This window comes from Oryx dammah, unplaced genomic scaffold, assembly GCF_014754425.2.
Source record: "Oryx dammah isolate SB20612 unplaced genomic scaffold, SCBI_Odam_1.1 HiC_scaffold_29, whole genome shotgun sequence".
NCBI classification, from domain to species: Eukaryota; Metazoa; Chordata; class Mammalia; order Artiodactyla; family Bovidae; genus Oryx; species Oryx dammah.
Window position 1 is genome coordinate 48269160 of NW_024070213.1, and position 16140 is coordinate 48285299.

The following is a 16140-nucleotide window of genomic DNA, read 5'->3' on the forward strand; positions in this document are numbered from 1 at the left end:
CACCACAGACTTACACTTTTCTTTCAGTATATTTTCCTGAATAAGTGTTCCTTCATTGACTTCGTGCTTTTAGGACTATTTCCAGATAATTTAAATGGCTATTGTTGTTGTTGTTTTTAAATAACCAGTTTAATTAAGGAGCAGGTTCATAAAGCTCTCACACTGTCATGGCCAGAAGCAGAACTTCTTGCTAAATTTTTTATATGAGAAAAAGGATTGAAACTCTAAAGTACAAATCAGAGATACTACTCTTAACATCCCCAGGCAGAAAGTGATCCATAGAGATCACGTATGGACTGTCACATCTAAGGCTTACTATATCAGAAGGCTGTTCTGTTATTTCTTCCTATATTTGTCCTTCAATACCTTGGAAACACGTCTAAAATAAAAAATGGAATCTGAAATGAAGTCTAAATTATTTTACTTCTGAACTACTGTGAGGTATTCATCCTGGCCTATGATATAATTCAGCCCTTCTGGTCAAGTTTTATCCAAATCCAGCTGGATAGAAACTTTAAAAATAAAAGTTTTAGAATGCATTTGGTAATATGTGTGTTTGTGTGTTTTAAAGAAATCAAGACGTTAAAAATGATTATCTTTAAAGTTATTGGTTTCTAAATGAGAACCAAACTTGCAACATATATCAAAGTATTCCCCAAAGTGAGACATCAACTAAAATTTGAGTCAAATTTGCAAGACACACAAAGCTCATTTTCTTTTAGTGAAAACTGGAGTTTAACAATTTCAAATGACTATACTAAATGTAAAAGGCTTTTAGAACAAGCATTCATGCCTCAAGCTATCCCTAAGCATGGATTCACAGTATACGACTGATGGTTCTATCTTGGCACATTTTCCTTGGGGGACTCTAATATGGAAAATTACCCATTCATTTTCTATAGTCCACAATGACAACCCTCAGTATGCATCTGTAGCTGAGAAATGCCAAACCAAACACCATAGGAAAATAGCCAACTTAGGAACCAAGGCCTAACACAGGACCTGGCACACAGGAATTACTGAAAAAATATTTGTGGACTACAGAGATCTCTACTAATATGCCAAGTACATCCAACTTTGTGGAAAAAAGAAGAAATATTTCAAATGGTAAAATGGACTTTTGTGTTCAAATAAATTTATTTCACTCCATAAACTAGCTCCACAAGGGATACTATCTCCAAACCTAATAAAATTTTATGTTCCCCCAAAAGGTGTATGTAAGATAATCACAAAGGGCCAATTTTAGAAACAATAAATGATTTTAAAATGTATTGGTCTTTGCTTACATCCCGAATCACATAACTCTGAAAGAATATATTATCACATATATTATCATCATATTCTTATATCTGATATACTGTAATGAAAAAGTTTAAAATATAGAAAAGAGAAATGAAAATATCATCCACAGTAATAATATAAAGCCACTGTTTAGTGAATTTCCTTGTAGATGTTTTTCTTTGTATTAGTTTTACATGGTTGTGATCACTTGTATGAATATTTTTGTATTCTGCATTTTCAGTAAACAACAGTATGAAAAGTGCTTGAGAATCTGCTGCCTACTTAAGAAAATATCAAACTGAAAACCAAACCATATGTACAAGTTATACAAATTCTGATCTCCACTTAATCTCTAATCCCCTTTATTCATTTAACTGGTATGTATTGTAGGTGCCTATTTTGTGCCAGATGCAGTGTCAAGGACTGAAAGTACAAAGAAAAGTAAGCTAGAATTTTTGTCCTCAAGGAGTTCTCAACTCAGTAACTACCTTATACCTTCACAGATATATGAACTTACCTATGTCAGTTTGAAGTTAATGAAATAAATGCTTGAAATTTAACTATTTTAAACTTGATTCTTTTGAGGACAATAACTAAATACCTAAAAGTTTATCTCAGACAACAACTGAAGTTTTCTGCATTGGATATGGTTGTATTCTTATAGGTGAAAGAGCTGCAATTTTTAGCATCATTTTACAATAGATATTTTTCAATATTTATTACAATTAGTTCTCTTTATTGGCCTTGAGATCAGCTGTGCTTCAGAAACCAATATAAGAACTTTCATTTCCATAAGGTATAAAATTTCAGATTATTCATCATACCTTCCTCCATCCTTCATATTTGCATGATACATCTGTTTATGTGTTGGTATATAGTCATAGCCATCTATTTAGGTAGAGAAGATATAAAGTAAATGCTTCAGTAAGCACAGGTGCTTACACCCAAATATATCATGAGCTACATGCACCTGGAACTATTTGCATTCTAAGCACAAACATCAGAAATGTGTCTGTCTTTACTTCTCTGGAAAAATTTAAGCACTCCTAGTTGGTAATTTCCTTTCATATTTTCTGATTTAAGTCTAAAGTCTAGTTGCCTAAATGGTATCTCAAGGTATAAGAGATGAAACAAAGTACTGAGTCATAATTTCAAACCTTCTGAAATATACCTCAAGTGGTAATGAGTGGGAGCCATGGAGCACTAAGCAGTGAAGGCAAGAAAATCTGTTCTCTGCTTGAGGCTCCACCACTTACTAGTAATGTGAGTGTTAACAAGTTGTCATTAACATAAGCCTCAGTTTTCTTATCCATAAAATTGGTAATGGTGATATTCTCTCCATACTTATAACATTACAACTTTACTACTGAAAAGCAAATCTTCATAAAAATGCAAAATGCTACACAAACGTTAGGAATTAGGTCTAAGGATCATTACTTTATAACCAATTCCTAGAAAGTTCACATAATCAAGTTTTATTTTTTGAAAGGCTCTGTTCCCTTACATCTACTTATTGGTTGTCATAAGGTTTTACCTAAGAGAGGTGTGTTTTTCAGAGCAACAGCACCTGTAGTTTATGGAAAGGGGTGATGCTGTTACCAACAAACTGATAGAAGGCTCCAGAGACATGTTTAGGAAAGAGAAAAAGAGAACTAGAGCAGGAAAGCAAATTGGATGGTAATTTGAGTTCCTCCTTTTTAAGATTGGGTTTAATGTGGAGACATGCCTATTAGTCCATGTCTCTCTACACTGAGAACTGAAAAAGCTGTTACGATACAGATCCTTTAGAGAAGTCCAATAATTTTGATTTCAAAGTCTTTATGGGCCTTAGGCATGAAAGAGTCACTAATGGTTTTAACCTTTGGAGACTGAAATAGTTTTGTTTGCCAAAGTTTTTACGTTAATGAAGATTACCTAGCTAGGTCCCTAATGACATCTGTTTATATCAGACCTCCCAGGAAGCAGCAATCTATACACTAAACCAAATTAACACCAGTACAGTAGTTATGGTCAGCAAAAATCTAAAAGGCAGTAAAAGACAATACCTTGAAAATGTTAAATTTTGCTACTACCCTACAGGAAATAAACATGCTTTACTAGCAATTGTGTGGGAATTTTTCTTCGCTTAACTGAAAGCCATATGGAGGGAGGGAAATCTCTGTCTTTATGCACTTACTTTGACTAGTGAAAGCACTGTCAAAGATTCTGGTGTCAGATCCACAAGGTACCACAAATCTATAGATATAGTATGGATTCTCCCAACTAAACTAAACAGCAGCTGCCTTCCTAGCCTGAATACCTAAAAAATGTATATATTCATTTTTTAACACCTGGCTTCTTTTTTCTTCTCACTTGACCATCTCTCCCATTAGCACATAATAGTCTCTCTCCTCCCTGTCCTTCTCTCTTTTACCACAGTGCAGTATTCCACTGTGCAAATCTCTATAAGTTTCTACAAATATTCCCTGATTCCTGGAGGTTTTATTGTTTCCAATCATCTGCTATTATGTACAATGCTTCAGTGAGTAACGCTGCTTACTTTATTTCAGTCTACCCACAGAATAGATCTAAAAGTGACATTACTGGGTCAAAGGGCAAAATGCATCTGTAATTTTGGTAGATATAAGTAGCTTCTATTCCATAGGGACTTGTGTTATTTTCTACTCCCACCAAGTGAGTAAGGTATTTATTTCCTGAAGACCATTTATCAAAATGCACATGCCTGGATTCCATCCCCCAAATTCTGACTCAGTAGGCAGCGATGGGGCCTGAGCAGGCCTGTTGAAAAAGCTCCCCAAACAGCACATCCCTGGCTGAGAACCCTGTTCTAAAAGGTATTCTAGTCTTGTTTACATTGTTTAAATTCAAAAGAAAATCAGAGTAAATCTTTAACTTCCAAAGTTTATACTCCTTGTCACTCATTCAGTAAAACTTTTCGAGTACCTATCTGTGCTGGGCATTCTAGATGCCGAGGATATAAAGATAAATATTATTACAGCATCTGTCTTCAGGGAGTTCACAGAGTCTAACAATGAGAAACATACACACACATATAAAATTAAGAAACAAATAATAAGCCTAGGATTAAAGATTTACATAAAATTTTATAGGAATACTGAAAAGGGGCATTTCACCCTAATCAGAATGCCAGAGGTTTCCTGAAGGAGAAGCTCCTAGAGCTGAGTAGAAATTAAACAGGTGAAAGGGTGAAGAAATATACAAGAGGGCATTCCAGGCAGAAAACAACACATGCAAAGATAGGAAGTAGGAAACAGAAGGGATGTGTATGTGTACATAACTGGAAACATTTCACGTTGCTAGAGCATAAATTACAAGGGACAGAAGTAAGCAACAGGCTGCAAAAGTAGGCAAACTTCAGATCACTGAGTATCGAGGTCATGATAAGAAGCTTGAACTTTATCCTATAGACAAAGAAAGTCACTCAGGGGTTTCAAGGTTGAGAGTGACACAGTCAGATTGTTGTTATAGAATTATGGACAATGGAATTATGGAAGGGCACATAACTGGAAAAAGAATGAACAGTTAGGAAACTGGTACAGTAGTCCAGATGAAGGTACGAACAAAGGCTGGGCTAAGGAGGGAATGTATGGAGAAATCTTAAGAGGCAAAATGAGCAGGATGTCGACATTAAATATGGGGGTAGACGTGAAAAGAGGGATGATTTCAAGGTATGATCAAACCATTACCAGCAAAGCACTGGACTTAAGCTATTTTTCCAGCAGCAATCATGGGTTTACACAGATTCAGTCATGCTTTCTCACCTGGTCTTACTGTTTGTAAGGCCAAGGATAGAAGTACAGGGCCCAGGAAACACTGAGGCAGAACTGGTGAGCTTCTCCTTGAACATCATGTTCTAATCAACTAAGTAAAGCAACCACAAGCTACCCCAACAGGCCAATGTGACATTTTCTGATCTGATCTCTGATGCACCCTCTCTTATAATAACTCCTCTAGTGATGAGCCTCTAGATCCCATTTTCCTCTTTACCAGTGAAGTCAGTGACCTAGATGATTGCTGGCTACAAAAAAGGCTGCCAGCACAGAGAACAATATGTGGTTGAGGCACAGTAGCATCAATAGCTGTTTCCCCAAAACTTAACCCAAAGCCAAGCTTGGCTTTACAATATTAGCAATTAGCAATTTTTGGCAGCCTGCAATCCTGCCATCAAACAAAGCCAATCTCTGGAGAGGAGAAGATATGGGGAAGGGTCCCCTCTGAACCCCTCCCATTCCCCTGATTTATGCAAGTGTAACGGTCCTATGTGGATGGAGCAGGAGGGTGTTGTGTGTAATTCATACTAAACCTGGCACTTGTCTTTCTTCTCAGAGGTCCTAAAAATCAAACACAAGGGAAACTGAATACTAAACCATCAGATGAAATCAAGTCTGCTGTTATTAAGTGGACTTTATGAATGAAAATACATACAGACACACACACCACACAAAGTAACACTAAGGCTTACCTTTCTTTTATCTTCATCTGTTGATTCAAATTTGAAAGTAGCCCTATGCTGAAGAGGAAAAAAAGGGAAACAGTGTCATTTTAAATATACAGATTTTTCATTTTGGCTATGTTAAAAAATATTTGATGTCTATAAAAAAAGTTGTCTTCCCAAATCACCTCAATATTCTTACTAAAGAAAAAGAGAAGTAAGCAAATAACTATAAAGCAGTACAAAAAGACTAAAGCAAAAATACATACAGAAAAGAACAGAGTACCAAGCCACAAACTGTCCAGGGAAATCTGGAATGCTTTGCATAGAGTATAGAGCATTTGAGCTGGACCTTGAGGGATGAATAGGAGTTTGCCAGGAGGCAAATGAAAGCATTCTAGGGATGGAAACAAAGGCTCATGTGTCAAATGGTATGATATATTTGTGAAATAAGCAGCTCTGTTGGAATGAAACACAGGACACATGTTAGAGGATGACAGAAGTGGAGGATGATAAGAATGGGAAAGTAGACTGGACAGAGATTTGGAAGGATCTTCCAGTGTTGTTAAGGAGCTTGTACTTTATCAAATGCAATAAGAAGTCATCAGAGAATTATAGATAGGGAAGGACAATAATTCTGTAAGAATGAGAGTTTAAACCATGGTTCCACCACTTATTAGCTAAGCAAGTAACAAATTATAACTGTATTTCCCATGTGGAAAGAGGGGTGCCTACTTCACACAGCTGCTGTGAGGGTTAAAACAGCTAAGGCATATAATGTACCATCTGAGTGCCTGGCACATAGTAAACACTCAGTTAGCAGTAGGATGATTATCATTAGGATGATAATGATGATGCCAATGATATGGAGAAAAAAATAACTGAAAGAAAAAGGAGGGTCACGACTCTCCTGAAATTACTGGCAACACTATGTTTTCTCTGTAGCTGAAATAGAGAATGGAGTAAGTTGTTCTCTGTCAGAGAGTGGCAGTACCCCCAAAAAATAGAGCATAAAGTTCTTCATTCTCTTCTCAAGTTTTATTCAAGAGAGCCACATGCACTTAAGAATCCTGAGTTTTCCTTTTAAAAAAAACCTTTACTGAACCTCTCTCTGCTTTGCCTTTGTATTTCTCATTGGCAACATTGACAAACACTTATTGGCAACCCATCAGGAGTTAAGTACAGTAAGTACAAGATATTATCAGGTGGTTCTGCATTGACAGCTTTGTAGAAGAACTGATTTTTGAACTTAAATGAGATTGAGAAATATTGACAAAGAAGCAGTTCTGAAGTGCAAAATAGTCAGAGGGAAGACTTAGAGGTAATAGAGAAGGGCCATTTGAGGAAACCTAAAGAGAAGCTGCCTCACATATGGTTTGCAAAACAATTAAAATGGATGTCAGATGGTGAGGGCTTGGATTTAAAAATTTATACCTAAACTGACATAAAGGTGACAGGCCACCAGGGGAAGACTCTGAAGGAGGTGTAAACAGTAGCTTATTCTGGAAGAATATTTTGAGCAGCAGCCTACAGACCAGAGCAAAGGAGAACAAGGCTGAGGACATAAAGATCTCTGAGAAATGAGCTTCAGTAATCCATGTGTAATATTGCTGGAGGCAGTATAAATTGACACCATCTTCAAAAACGAAAGTGATTTGGCAATACATAATAGCAACCATAAAAATATTCATATCCTTTGAGCCAGAACGTCTACTCCTAGAAATTTATCCTAATGAAATCATCCAGAGGAGATAAAAATTATATTCACTGCAGTGTTACCAGATGTTACAAAAGAAAAAAAGAGACAACCTGAATATGGAACAACAGGGGACTGATTAAGTAAATTACTGTGCATTCATCTGAAACATTATCATACTGCAGTTTTTTAAAGATGGCTAAAAAGTTCTGTAACAACATGGAAAATTATTTTATGACAATAACTGTAAAAACAGTAAAATATCAAATTGTATGTCTATGATGACAGTACCTATATCAATGTATGGATGGATGCATTCAAAGGCTTGAGTGTTAAAAATGCAAAAATAAAACCTATACAGGGTTGGTGGAATTTCTGGTGGTTTCTTTGACAAAACTTGTTGATATATTGTTATTATTAAAAGAAAAAAATTAACAGGAAAGTGAATTAATGAACAAACAAGAAAAGAAAGAAGAAAAGGAAGGAAGAACAAAAGCTTTAACTTAGAAATTTACAGATCCACGGTTTAGTAAAAACTAACACTGAACAAAAGATAAAGAATCAACAGATTGTTCTGTTGGTAATAAACTGAAGCCTAGTAAAGGTTCACTACAAATGAAAATGCATAATTGCATTTAGAACTAAGCTTAATTTTTGCCATCATATATGAAATATTAATTCCATACATTATCTGGAATAAATGTACCTAGTTGCCAATATAATAGTCCTCCTAAACTTTTTTTTTTTTTCGCATTTGTGGTAAGGAAACAGAAAAAGAAATCATCTTTTAGAAAGACCCTCACTAAGTTATGAAAATATTTTTTAAAAGGTTTCTACATAGAATTGAATCTTTTAAGGTGATAATTTAGAATAGTACCAAGGACTAATTTTTTTTTTGCTTTTTAAATGTAAAGTTGATCCTGTGATAAAACTACAATATTAAAAAAGAAAGAAAAGAAGGGAAGAAGGAAGAAAGGAAGAAAAGCTTTCAAAAGCCCTGTCCAACTAGCATGAAGACTTAATTAGCAAATATACTGGTGTTGTGAGGCAATAAATTGAATTTAGAATATGCCAATCTATTCAGAAACTCAGACCCCTATGGTTGTTTGGATTCAAAGATGTTGACTTCTCTAAGGCAGGCTTCTCTTATCCAACTTAGATCATACCTAACCTATTCTGTACTGGGCTTCCCTGGTGGCTCAGACAGGAAAGAATCTGCCTGCAATGCAGGAGACCTGGGTTTAAATCCTGGGTTGGGAAGATCCCCTAGAGGAAGGCATGGTACTCCACTCCAGTATTCTTGCCTGGAGAAAAGCCATGAACAGAGGAGCCTGGTGGGCTGCAGTCCACAGGGTCGAAAAGCATCGGACATGACTGAGCAACTAAGCACAGCACACCACAAACTCTTGTTCTCTTCTCTTTTTAAGGCTGAAAGGGAAGGGAAGGGGATCCAGCATTTCTGGCTGCAAATGCCTTTCTAGAACTGCTGGCCAACAGTCAACCACTTCACCTTCTTTATATGCTTAATTTCCAGATGAACAGGAACAAACATGAACTCAACAGTAAAGCTTTAGGGACCAAGTAAGTTAGTAACAGCTCAGTAACACATCCAGCTCTTGAGGACTCCCCCCGCCAGTTTCACATCCCATGAACAGGCTAGGCTCAATAGTCAGAAAGCACTGGTTTGAGTCCAGTCCCACTGTTTACTGAAAGTGTGACCTTGGTCAAGTTATTCAACTTTACTACCTGTCAGGAGTTTCCTTATCTTTGTGTATAGCACCTTGCACATTGCAGGTGTTCAATAAGTAGACACTACTGTTGTTACTGCACCGTCTACAGGGAGGCATCCAGCCAAATACTGATCCACTAGACAACTAGGATTTATTTCATAGATTTCCAAAGATATACTCAAATAGTACCAATGCAAAGGAATCAACCTAACTGGAGTGGTGTCTGTGTGTGTATGTGTGTTGTGCTGTGTTTTAGGAACAGAGATTATTTCTAGAACTAAACCCCAGTAACTGAGATTATATAATCCAATCTGGAAATAAGAAGATGTATAACAAAGGAACAGCCCACCACACATGCTCATCAAAAATCTGTAGAATGAACTCAAAGTCAGAACTCAACCTCAAATTGTAAAACAAAATGTCCTCTTACATGGTCCAGGATGTTTATACACCTTATTCAAATGTGGAGGCTGTATTTCTACAACTGTCTCCAAATTAGGTCCCTATCAATTAGATTCTTATGGCAATCCACTCCAGTACTTTTGCCTGGGAAATCCCATGGACGGAGGAGCCTGGTGGGCTACAGTTCATGGGGTCACAAGGAGTCAGACACGACTGAGCGACTTCACTTTCACTTTTCACTTTCATGCATTGGAGAAGGAAATGGCAACCCACTCCATATTCTTGCCTGGAGAATCCCAGGAATGGGGGCCTGGTGGGCTGCCGTCTATGGGGTCACACAGAGTCGGACATGGCTGATATGACTTAGCAGCAGCAGCAGCACATAAACACACCTCAGTACTATCAGTGCTGTTTTCATCTCATGAGGACTCATCTCAGAGACCTACCTACCTGTCTGTATCTTAAGTAACTTTTACCTTTCATTTGGCCATAAACTTGTCATACTTACATAATGGAATTCTGTTGGAGCTTGCCAAGGGGTAATCATATGCCCTGGTGGCCTCTATGGCCGCAAACTATCTCTCTAGTTATCATCATAGTTGATGATGATGCTACACCAGTTTCTTCTCCTATTAATTCAGAGTATTGGACCCAATGATCTTTGAGGTTCCTTCTAGTCCAAATATCCTGGATTCAAGGAACTAAGATACTTTAATGCACCTCAAGGCCCCAGATCACTGTTTGCTGTTGATAATCATAATGAAGGCAACCAATATCTCTACTAAATCTGTTAAAAGAACAAAATACATGGCACTCAATACATGCTAACAGATGAATTGAGAGGACAGGAAAAGGGCAACCACTCTTCCTATTTTTAAAAAATACTTTCCTACACTGAGTCAACTTGCATTATGCCCTTGAGAAACAGGCAAATTTCCTTTTAAAAGGGATAGCTTGATCTTCCTTCTCCCCAAGATGACAAGATCAGTGAATAAGAGAAGGCGGCTTGAAAATCAGAATCTCCTTAACACAGTAGAAATTAGATGTTACCTGGAGCCAGACAGGTAAATGTTGCTTTAAACATGGTACAAAGTATTTCGCCAGCCATTAATAAGTGCCAAGGGTCAAGGAAAAATAAAAACTGAAGTATATTCTCTATTTTTTTAATCAGGTGACGTCAACTCCATGCTACAGGGTTAATCCCTGACTTTTTCTGTTTAGAACAGCTATGGGTTTTTCTTCAGTGCCAGGCGCTGTTCTGATTTATACATATAACTTATTTAATCCTGACAACAATGTATGATGCAGGTACTATTATTATCCGTGTTTGGCAGATGAGTGAACTGAGGGATAGTAAAGTTAAGTACCTTGTTTTATACCACATGGATGGTAAATTGGGGATCAGAATTCAGGCAATTTGGCTCTAGAACCTGTGCTGTGGCCACAGGACCTCTTGAGAACCTTGATCATTAGGGAATGCCTCCTAAATGCCTTGTACAGTATTTGCTATCATACATCAGTTAATTTAGACCTCATAATAACTTAGGTGATGGAACCCAAGTTACAGATAAGGTACATATCTGTACATAGGTACGTATCTGTTACCTATGTTACAGATAAGGAAACTGAGACTCGGGCTTAAAATAACTTATCCATAGTCATGAAGCTAATAAATCGTAGATCTGAAGCAAGATTTATCTGATTCCAAATTCAACCTTCTTTCCACAATACTTGAGCTTCCTTTTGAGAACAAACTAATCATTCTCTCTCTACATCATTCATTTCCCTTCTTGGTTAGACTCTTTAATGCCTCATAATCACTTCATTCTAAACATGTCTCATCCACTTTTCCAGATAAAGAAAATGAGGCACACAGTAGACCCAGGCACATTTTTAGAATTTCAGATTCCATTTCCCAGAGAGTGGGACAATTAATTTGACCTCCTCATTCTTATTGCCAGACCACTGCAATCATACTTCCCCTTCTTCTTCATCTGCCTCTAATGTCTCTTCCCTTGAGGGCAAAGCCCCACTGCCAACAAGAAATGCAGCTATTTTCTTTGTTCTCTGGATCTACTGTCATCAGCATTATACATGAAAGCTCTTTTCTGAAGGAGTTGGCCGACCCAGTTCACATCAAACCACAGCATTCTCAAGGCTGGCCCCCAGAATACCACCCCAAAACTACACACATTGGGCATTACAACTCTAAAACCATTCCCAATGTGAAAGTTCAGAATTTAAGCTCTGATAGCACTTGGCCAGGAGTAGTAAATGAAACTAACCTGGAGGGAGATCAAGGAAAGGAAAGATAAACTAGAGGAAGCAAATCTGGAGTTCTAACTACTTTAGTCATGAAGAGAAGGAGGAATATTGAAGGAGGTGATAAGATCCAGGTAGAGGTTTTTTCCTCCTCCCTTCCCACAGAACAAAGTTTCTATTTATTGCTGGATACCTGGGATATAGTACATGGTAAATAAACACTAGGTGATTCAACACAACAGTCAAGTTTTCTGTTGCATTTTGTTCTTTTGAAAATCTGTTTGTAGCTGCCTCACGTCTTTTTTGGAAAGCAATTATAAATCAAGTTGCATGAATATACCATCAGGCCTCCATATCTGCAGGTTCCACATCCATGAATTCAGTCAACCATGGATCAAAAATATTTGAAGGAAAAAAAAAACTGGAGAAAGTTCCAAAAAGCAAAAGTTGAATTAATGGGCGACTAGCTACATAGGAAATAGAAGGGGAAACAGTGCAAACAGTGTCAGACTTTATTTTGGGGGCTCCAAAATCACTGCAGATGGTGACTGCAGCCATGAAATTAGAAGACGCTTACTCCTTGGAAGGAAAGTTATGACCAACCTAGATAGCATATTCAAAAGCAAAGACATTACTTTGCCAACAAAGGTCCATCTAGTCGAGGCTATGGTTTTTCCTGTGGTCATGTATGGATGTGAGAGTTGGACTGTGAAAAAAGCTGAGCGCCAAAGAATTGATGCTTTTGAACTGTGGTGTTGGAGAAGACTCTTGAGAGTCCCTTGGACTGCAAGGAGATCCAACCAGTCCATCCTAAAGGAGATCAGCCCTGGGATTTCTTTGGAAGGAATGATGCTAAAGCTGAAACTCCAGTACTTTGGCCACCTCACGCGAAGAGATGACTCATTGGAAAGGACTCTGATGCTGGGAGGGATTAGGGGCAGGAGGAAAAGGGGACGACAGAGGATGAGATGGCTGGATGGCATCACCAACTCGATGGATGTGAGTCTGAGTGAACTCCGGGAGTTGGTGATGGACAGGGAGGCCTGGCGTGCTGTGATTCATGAGGTCACAAAGAGTAGGACACATTATTTACATAGCATTTACATTGTATTATTAGCAATCCAGAGATGATTCAAAGTATAAGGGTGGATGTGTATAGGTTATTCACAGGTGGTGCTAGTGGTAAAGAATCTGCCTGCCAATGCAGGAGACACAAGAGACGCAGCTTCGATCCCTGGGTCAGGAAGATCCTCTGGGGTAAGAAATGGCAACCTACTTCAGTTTTCTTGCCTGGAAAGTTCCATGGGCAGAGAAGCCTGGTGGGCTACAGTCCTTGGGGCTGCAACAAGTTGGACATGATTGAGCAACTGAGCACACAAGCACACATGCCATTTTATGGGCTTCTCAGGTGGCTCAGTGGTAAAGAATATGCATGCTAATGTAGAAGACGCGGGCTCAATCCATGTTTCGGAAAGATCCCCTGGAGAAGAAAATGGCACCCCACCCCAGTATTTGTGCCCGGAAAATCCCATGGACAGAAGAGCCTGGTGGGCTATAGTCCATGGAGTCACAAAAGAGTTGGACATGACTTAGCAACTAAGCAACAACAACATGCCATTTTATATAAGGGACTTGAGCATCCATGAATTTTGGTATCCATGAGGGAGGGAAAGGGTCCTGGAACAAACCCCCAGCAGATACCACTGGACGACCATAATCTCCTCAATATGTACACTTGTGTATTAAATGAATTTCTCCTAAGTTAAGCAGATAAGCAACAATAAAGCATATCAGAGACTGAAGAAACTAAGATATGAATATAACTGAATCCATGCAGCCTCCCAAAGAAAACAGCATAGTACTGTAAAAGAGCAATCAGAAAACCTAGATTCAAATCTCAACCCCATCTCTCAATGACTATGTGGACTTGGGGCAACATCATTCTAAATTTTCTCATTTGTGAAACAGGGAATACCGTCATTTTCCTCACAGGATTGTTGAGAAGATCAAACGGGAGTGAAGTTGCCTGATTTTTTGATATTCTCCACATAGGGCAGAAATGGCATACTGGCAGCTCCATAATGCAAAGCGTAGGTTAGTGCAGTGTTGGGCACATAGCAAACACAGGAGGAATTATGAATGGAAGCAAATGAAAGGAAGGAAGATGTTAAATCTAGGATGTGACATGGTGCTGGGTGTGTTTTCACAGAAGTCAGTCATTTCTATTAAGTAGTCTTCTAAATGGAAGAATAAAGGTGTGGTATGTCACCTTTAGAAGCGAGCTTGTACAATTCCTGGAAGGAAAAGTAATGTAGAGCTAACGGTTCTTGAAGAGACATTCAGAGAAGTGACTGGGATATAAAAGAAGATACCTTTTTAGTGTAGAGTTGTAAAGTGGAAAGAATATTGAATGGTTTGAAGACCTAGGTTGGAATCCCAGCTCAGAAGTATGACCTTGGGCAAGTTACTTAACCAATCTAAAATCTCAATTGCAAAACGCAGATAAAACCTCACAGAACGGCTGTCAAGATTAAATAAGATAAAGGATGGGAAAGCTGATAATGCGATACAAGTAACAGGTATTATTAGGAGTTAGTCTCCTCCCAGGTACAACTCAGTAGGTCCATGACCTTGGCGTGATTTCAGTTCCTCGTGCCTCGGTATTCTCATCTAGAAAATGGGAAGGATGATACTCTCTATTCTACAAATATTCTGAGAATCAAGTTAGACCATATATGAGACATCACACCTTGAAAACTGTACAGTGCTGTAAGTCTATAAACAACTGCCATCGTGGCCGATACGTCTTAAGCATGTCAAAGGCCGTGTTTATGCAAAGAAACACGTTATGCTATGCAGGTGAGAAAGCCTAGCGTGCATTTCTGCATCCAAGAGTGGGGCACAGGGCACAGACGGACATTCACCGATTCCGGGGGTGTGACTTGCACGCTTGGGAAGAGGACCGTGGGACAAGCTGCTGGGCCGGAATCAGAGTGGTGGGAGCCAGGATGGGGGCAGGGGGGATACAGGATGCGCGGATGGAAAAGGCTGGGGGCACAAACACGCATGCCCAAGCCGGAAACGTTTTCGGGGGAGAGTAATGCGCATCCCCGGCGTGAGGGGGGGTTGGGAGGGATGCGATATGCAAGCCCGGGGGGGCGGCCCAAGGGTGTTATACCGCACGCCCGGGGCCAGGGCTCTTTACCTTATCGCTGTAATCCCTCAGGACCCGCTCGATAGCCCCCGCCTCGCCGGCCCGGACGATGTAGAGGGCGCGCTCCTCATCCATGGCCGCAGGTGCGGGGGAGCCGCGGCCGCACTGCGCGCCCAAGCCGCTGCCTCCAGGTAAACGCCTCGCGCCCCCGCTCGCTCGCTTCTTCCCAGCTTCCTTCCTTCCCTCCTTCCCTCCCTCCCTCTGCCTCCAGCCCGCCAGCCTCCGCCCGGGCAGGCCCGACGTCACCGCCCCTCAACTTTCACCCCGCGACGTCACTGGTCCCCCAGCAACCGGTGCCTAGCCGCCACCTCTGACAAGGCCCGGTACTCGGTAGAGGCCTGGCGGACGGCCTGACGTTGGGGGTCAGGCCCGAGACCCTGCTTGCTCCCCTGCCTCTCCCTCCCTCGGAGAAGAGTCCAGCCTTTTAAGTGGGCTTTCACAGACAGAGCTGTTCTTCTCTCCTGACCCTCCTCTATGAATCATTCTCCTCAGCTGACGAGAGCGACCCGGCTCTTCCCCGCCCCTCTAAGAGCCACCAGCTAAATGGACTACAATTCCCTGCGTGCGACGGGGTCATTCCACTCTTCCATCTAATCTACTGGAGTGCCGAATGGCATGTCGGGACTCGTAGTCACCCAGCGGGAAAGACTTCCTGCCAAAGGCATGCTGGGAACTGTGGTCCTGCAGAAGCCGGAAAAGGGGAGGCCAGCGGCCGCCTGAGGCCAGCGGCCCGGAGACCGTTAGGGGGAGGGTCCAAACGTCGGCTCTGCCTCCTTTTTGTTCCTTACCGAGCTGACTGTCCTGCTCGAGCCCTGGCTGGTCGGACTGGTTGACAGCCGCGGAAACTGGCACCCCTTGGTGGGAACTGTCAGGCACCGTTTTAATTCCCTCTTTTCTCGTTTAGCGGTTTCGGTCTCTTTGAAATTCTTTCCTTCCTTCCTTGTTTGCGGTCATGCTATGTATTCAGCTACAATAATGTGGGAAAATGGTAGACAGCTCTCGGATAAAAGGGGCCTCGGCGGGGTTTTTTGCCTTCATAATAGTAATAATAGCCGCCGTGTATCGCGTGTTAGGGACTCCAGACTCAGTGTTGGGTGATTTC

At 40.2% G+C, this 16140-nt stretch overlaps 1 protein-coding gene across 5 annotated transcripts in view; it reads right to left on the reverse strand.

Moving 5' to 3' along the window:
* The window catches only part of RIC8B (RIC8 guanine nucleotide exchange factor B), a 102869-nt gene extending 87309 nt beyond the window's left edge, over nucleotides 1-15560 (reverse strand). For all 5 annotated transcript variants that reach the window (XR_005719912.1, XR_005719910.1, XR_005719911.1 and 2 more), the window contains exons 1-2: nucleotides 15030-15560; nucleotides 5765-5812 (exon numbers count right to left, since the gene is read on the reverse strand). Coding sequence is in view for 2 of the 5 variants with exons in the window: in XM_040234790.1 (XP_040090724.1) it covers nucleotides 5765-5812; nucleotides 15030-15113 (132 nt within the window). In the remaining 3 variants the exon portion in view is untranslated. The remainder of the gene's footprint in view (nucleotides 1-5764; nucleotides 5813-15029) is intronic.
* Nucleotides 15561-16140: the final 580 nt, after the last annotated feature.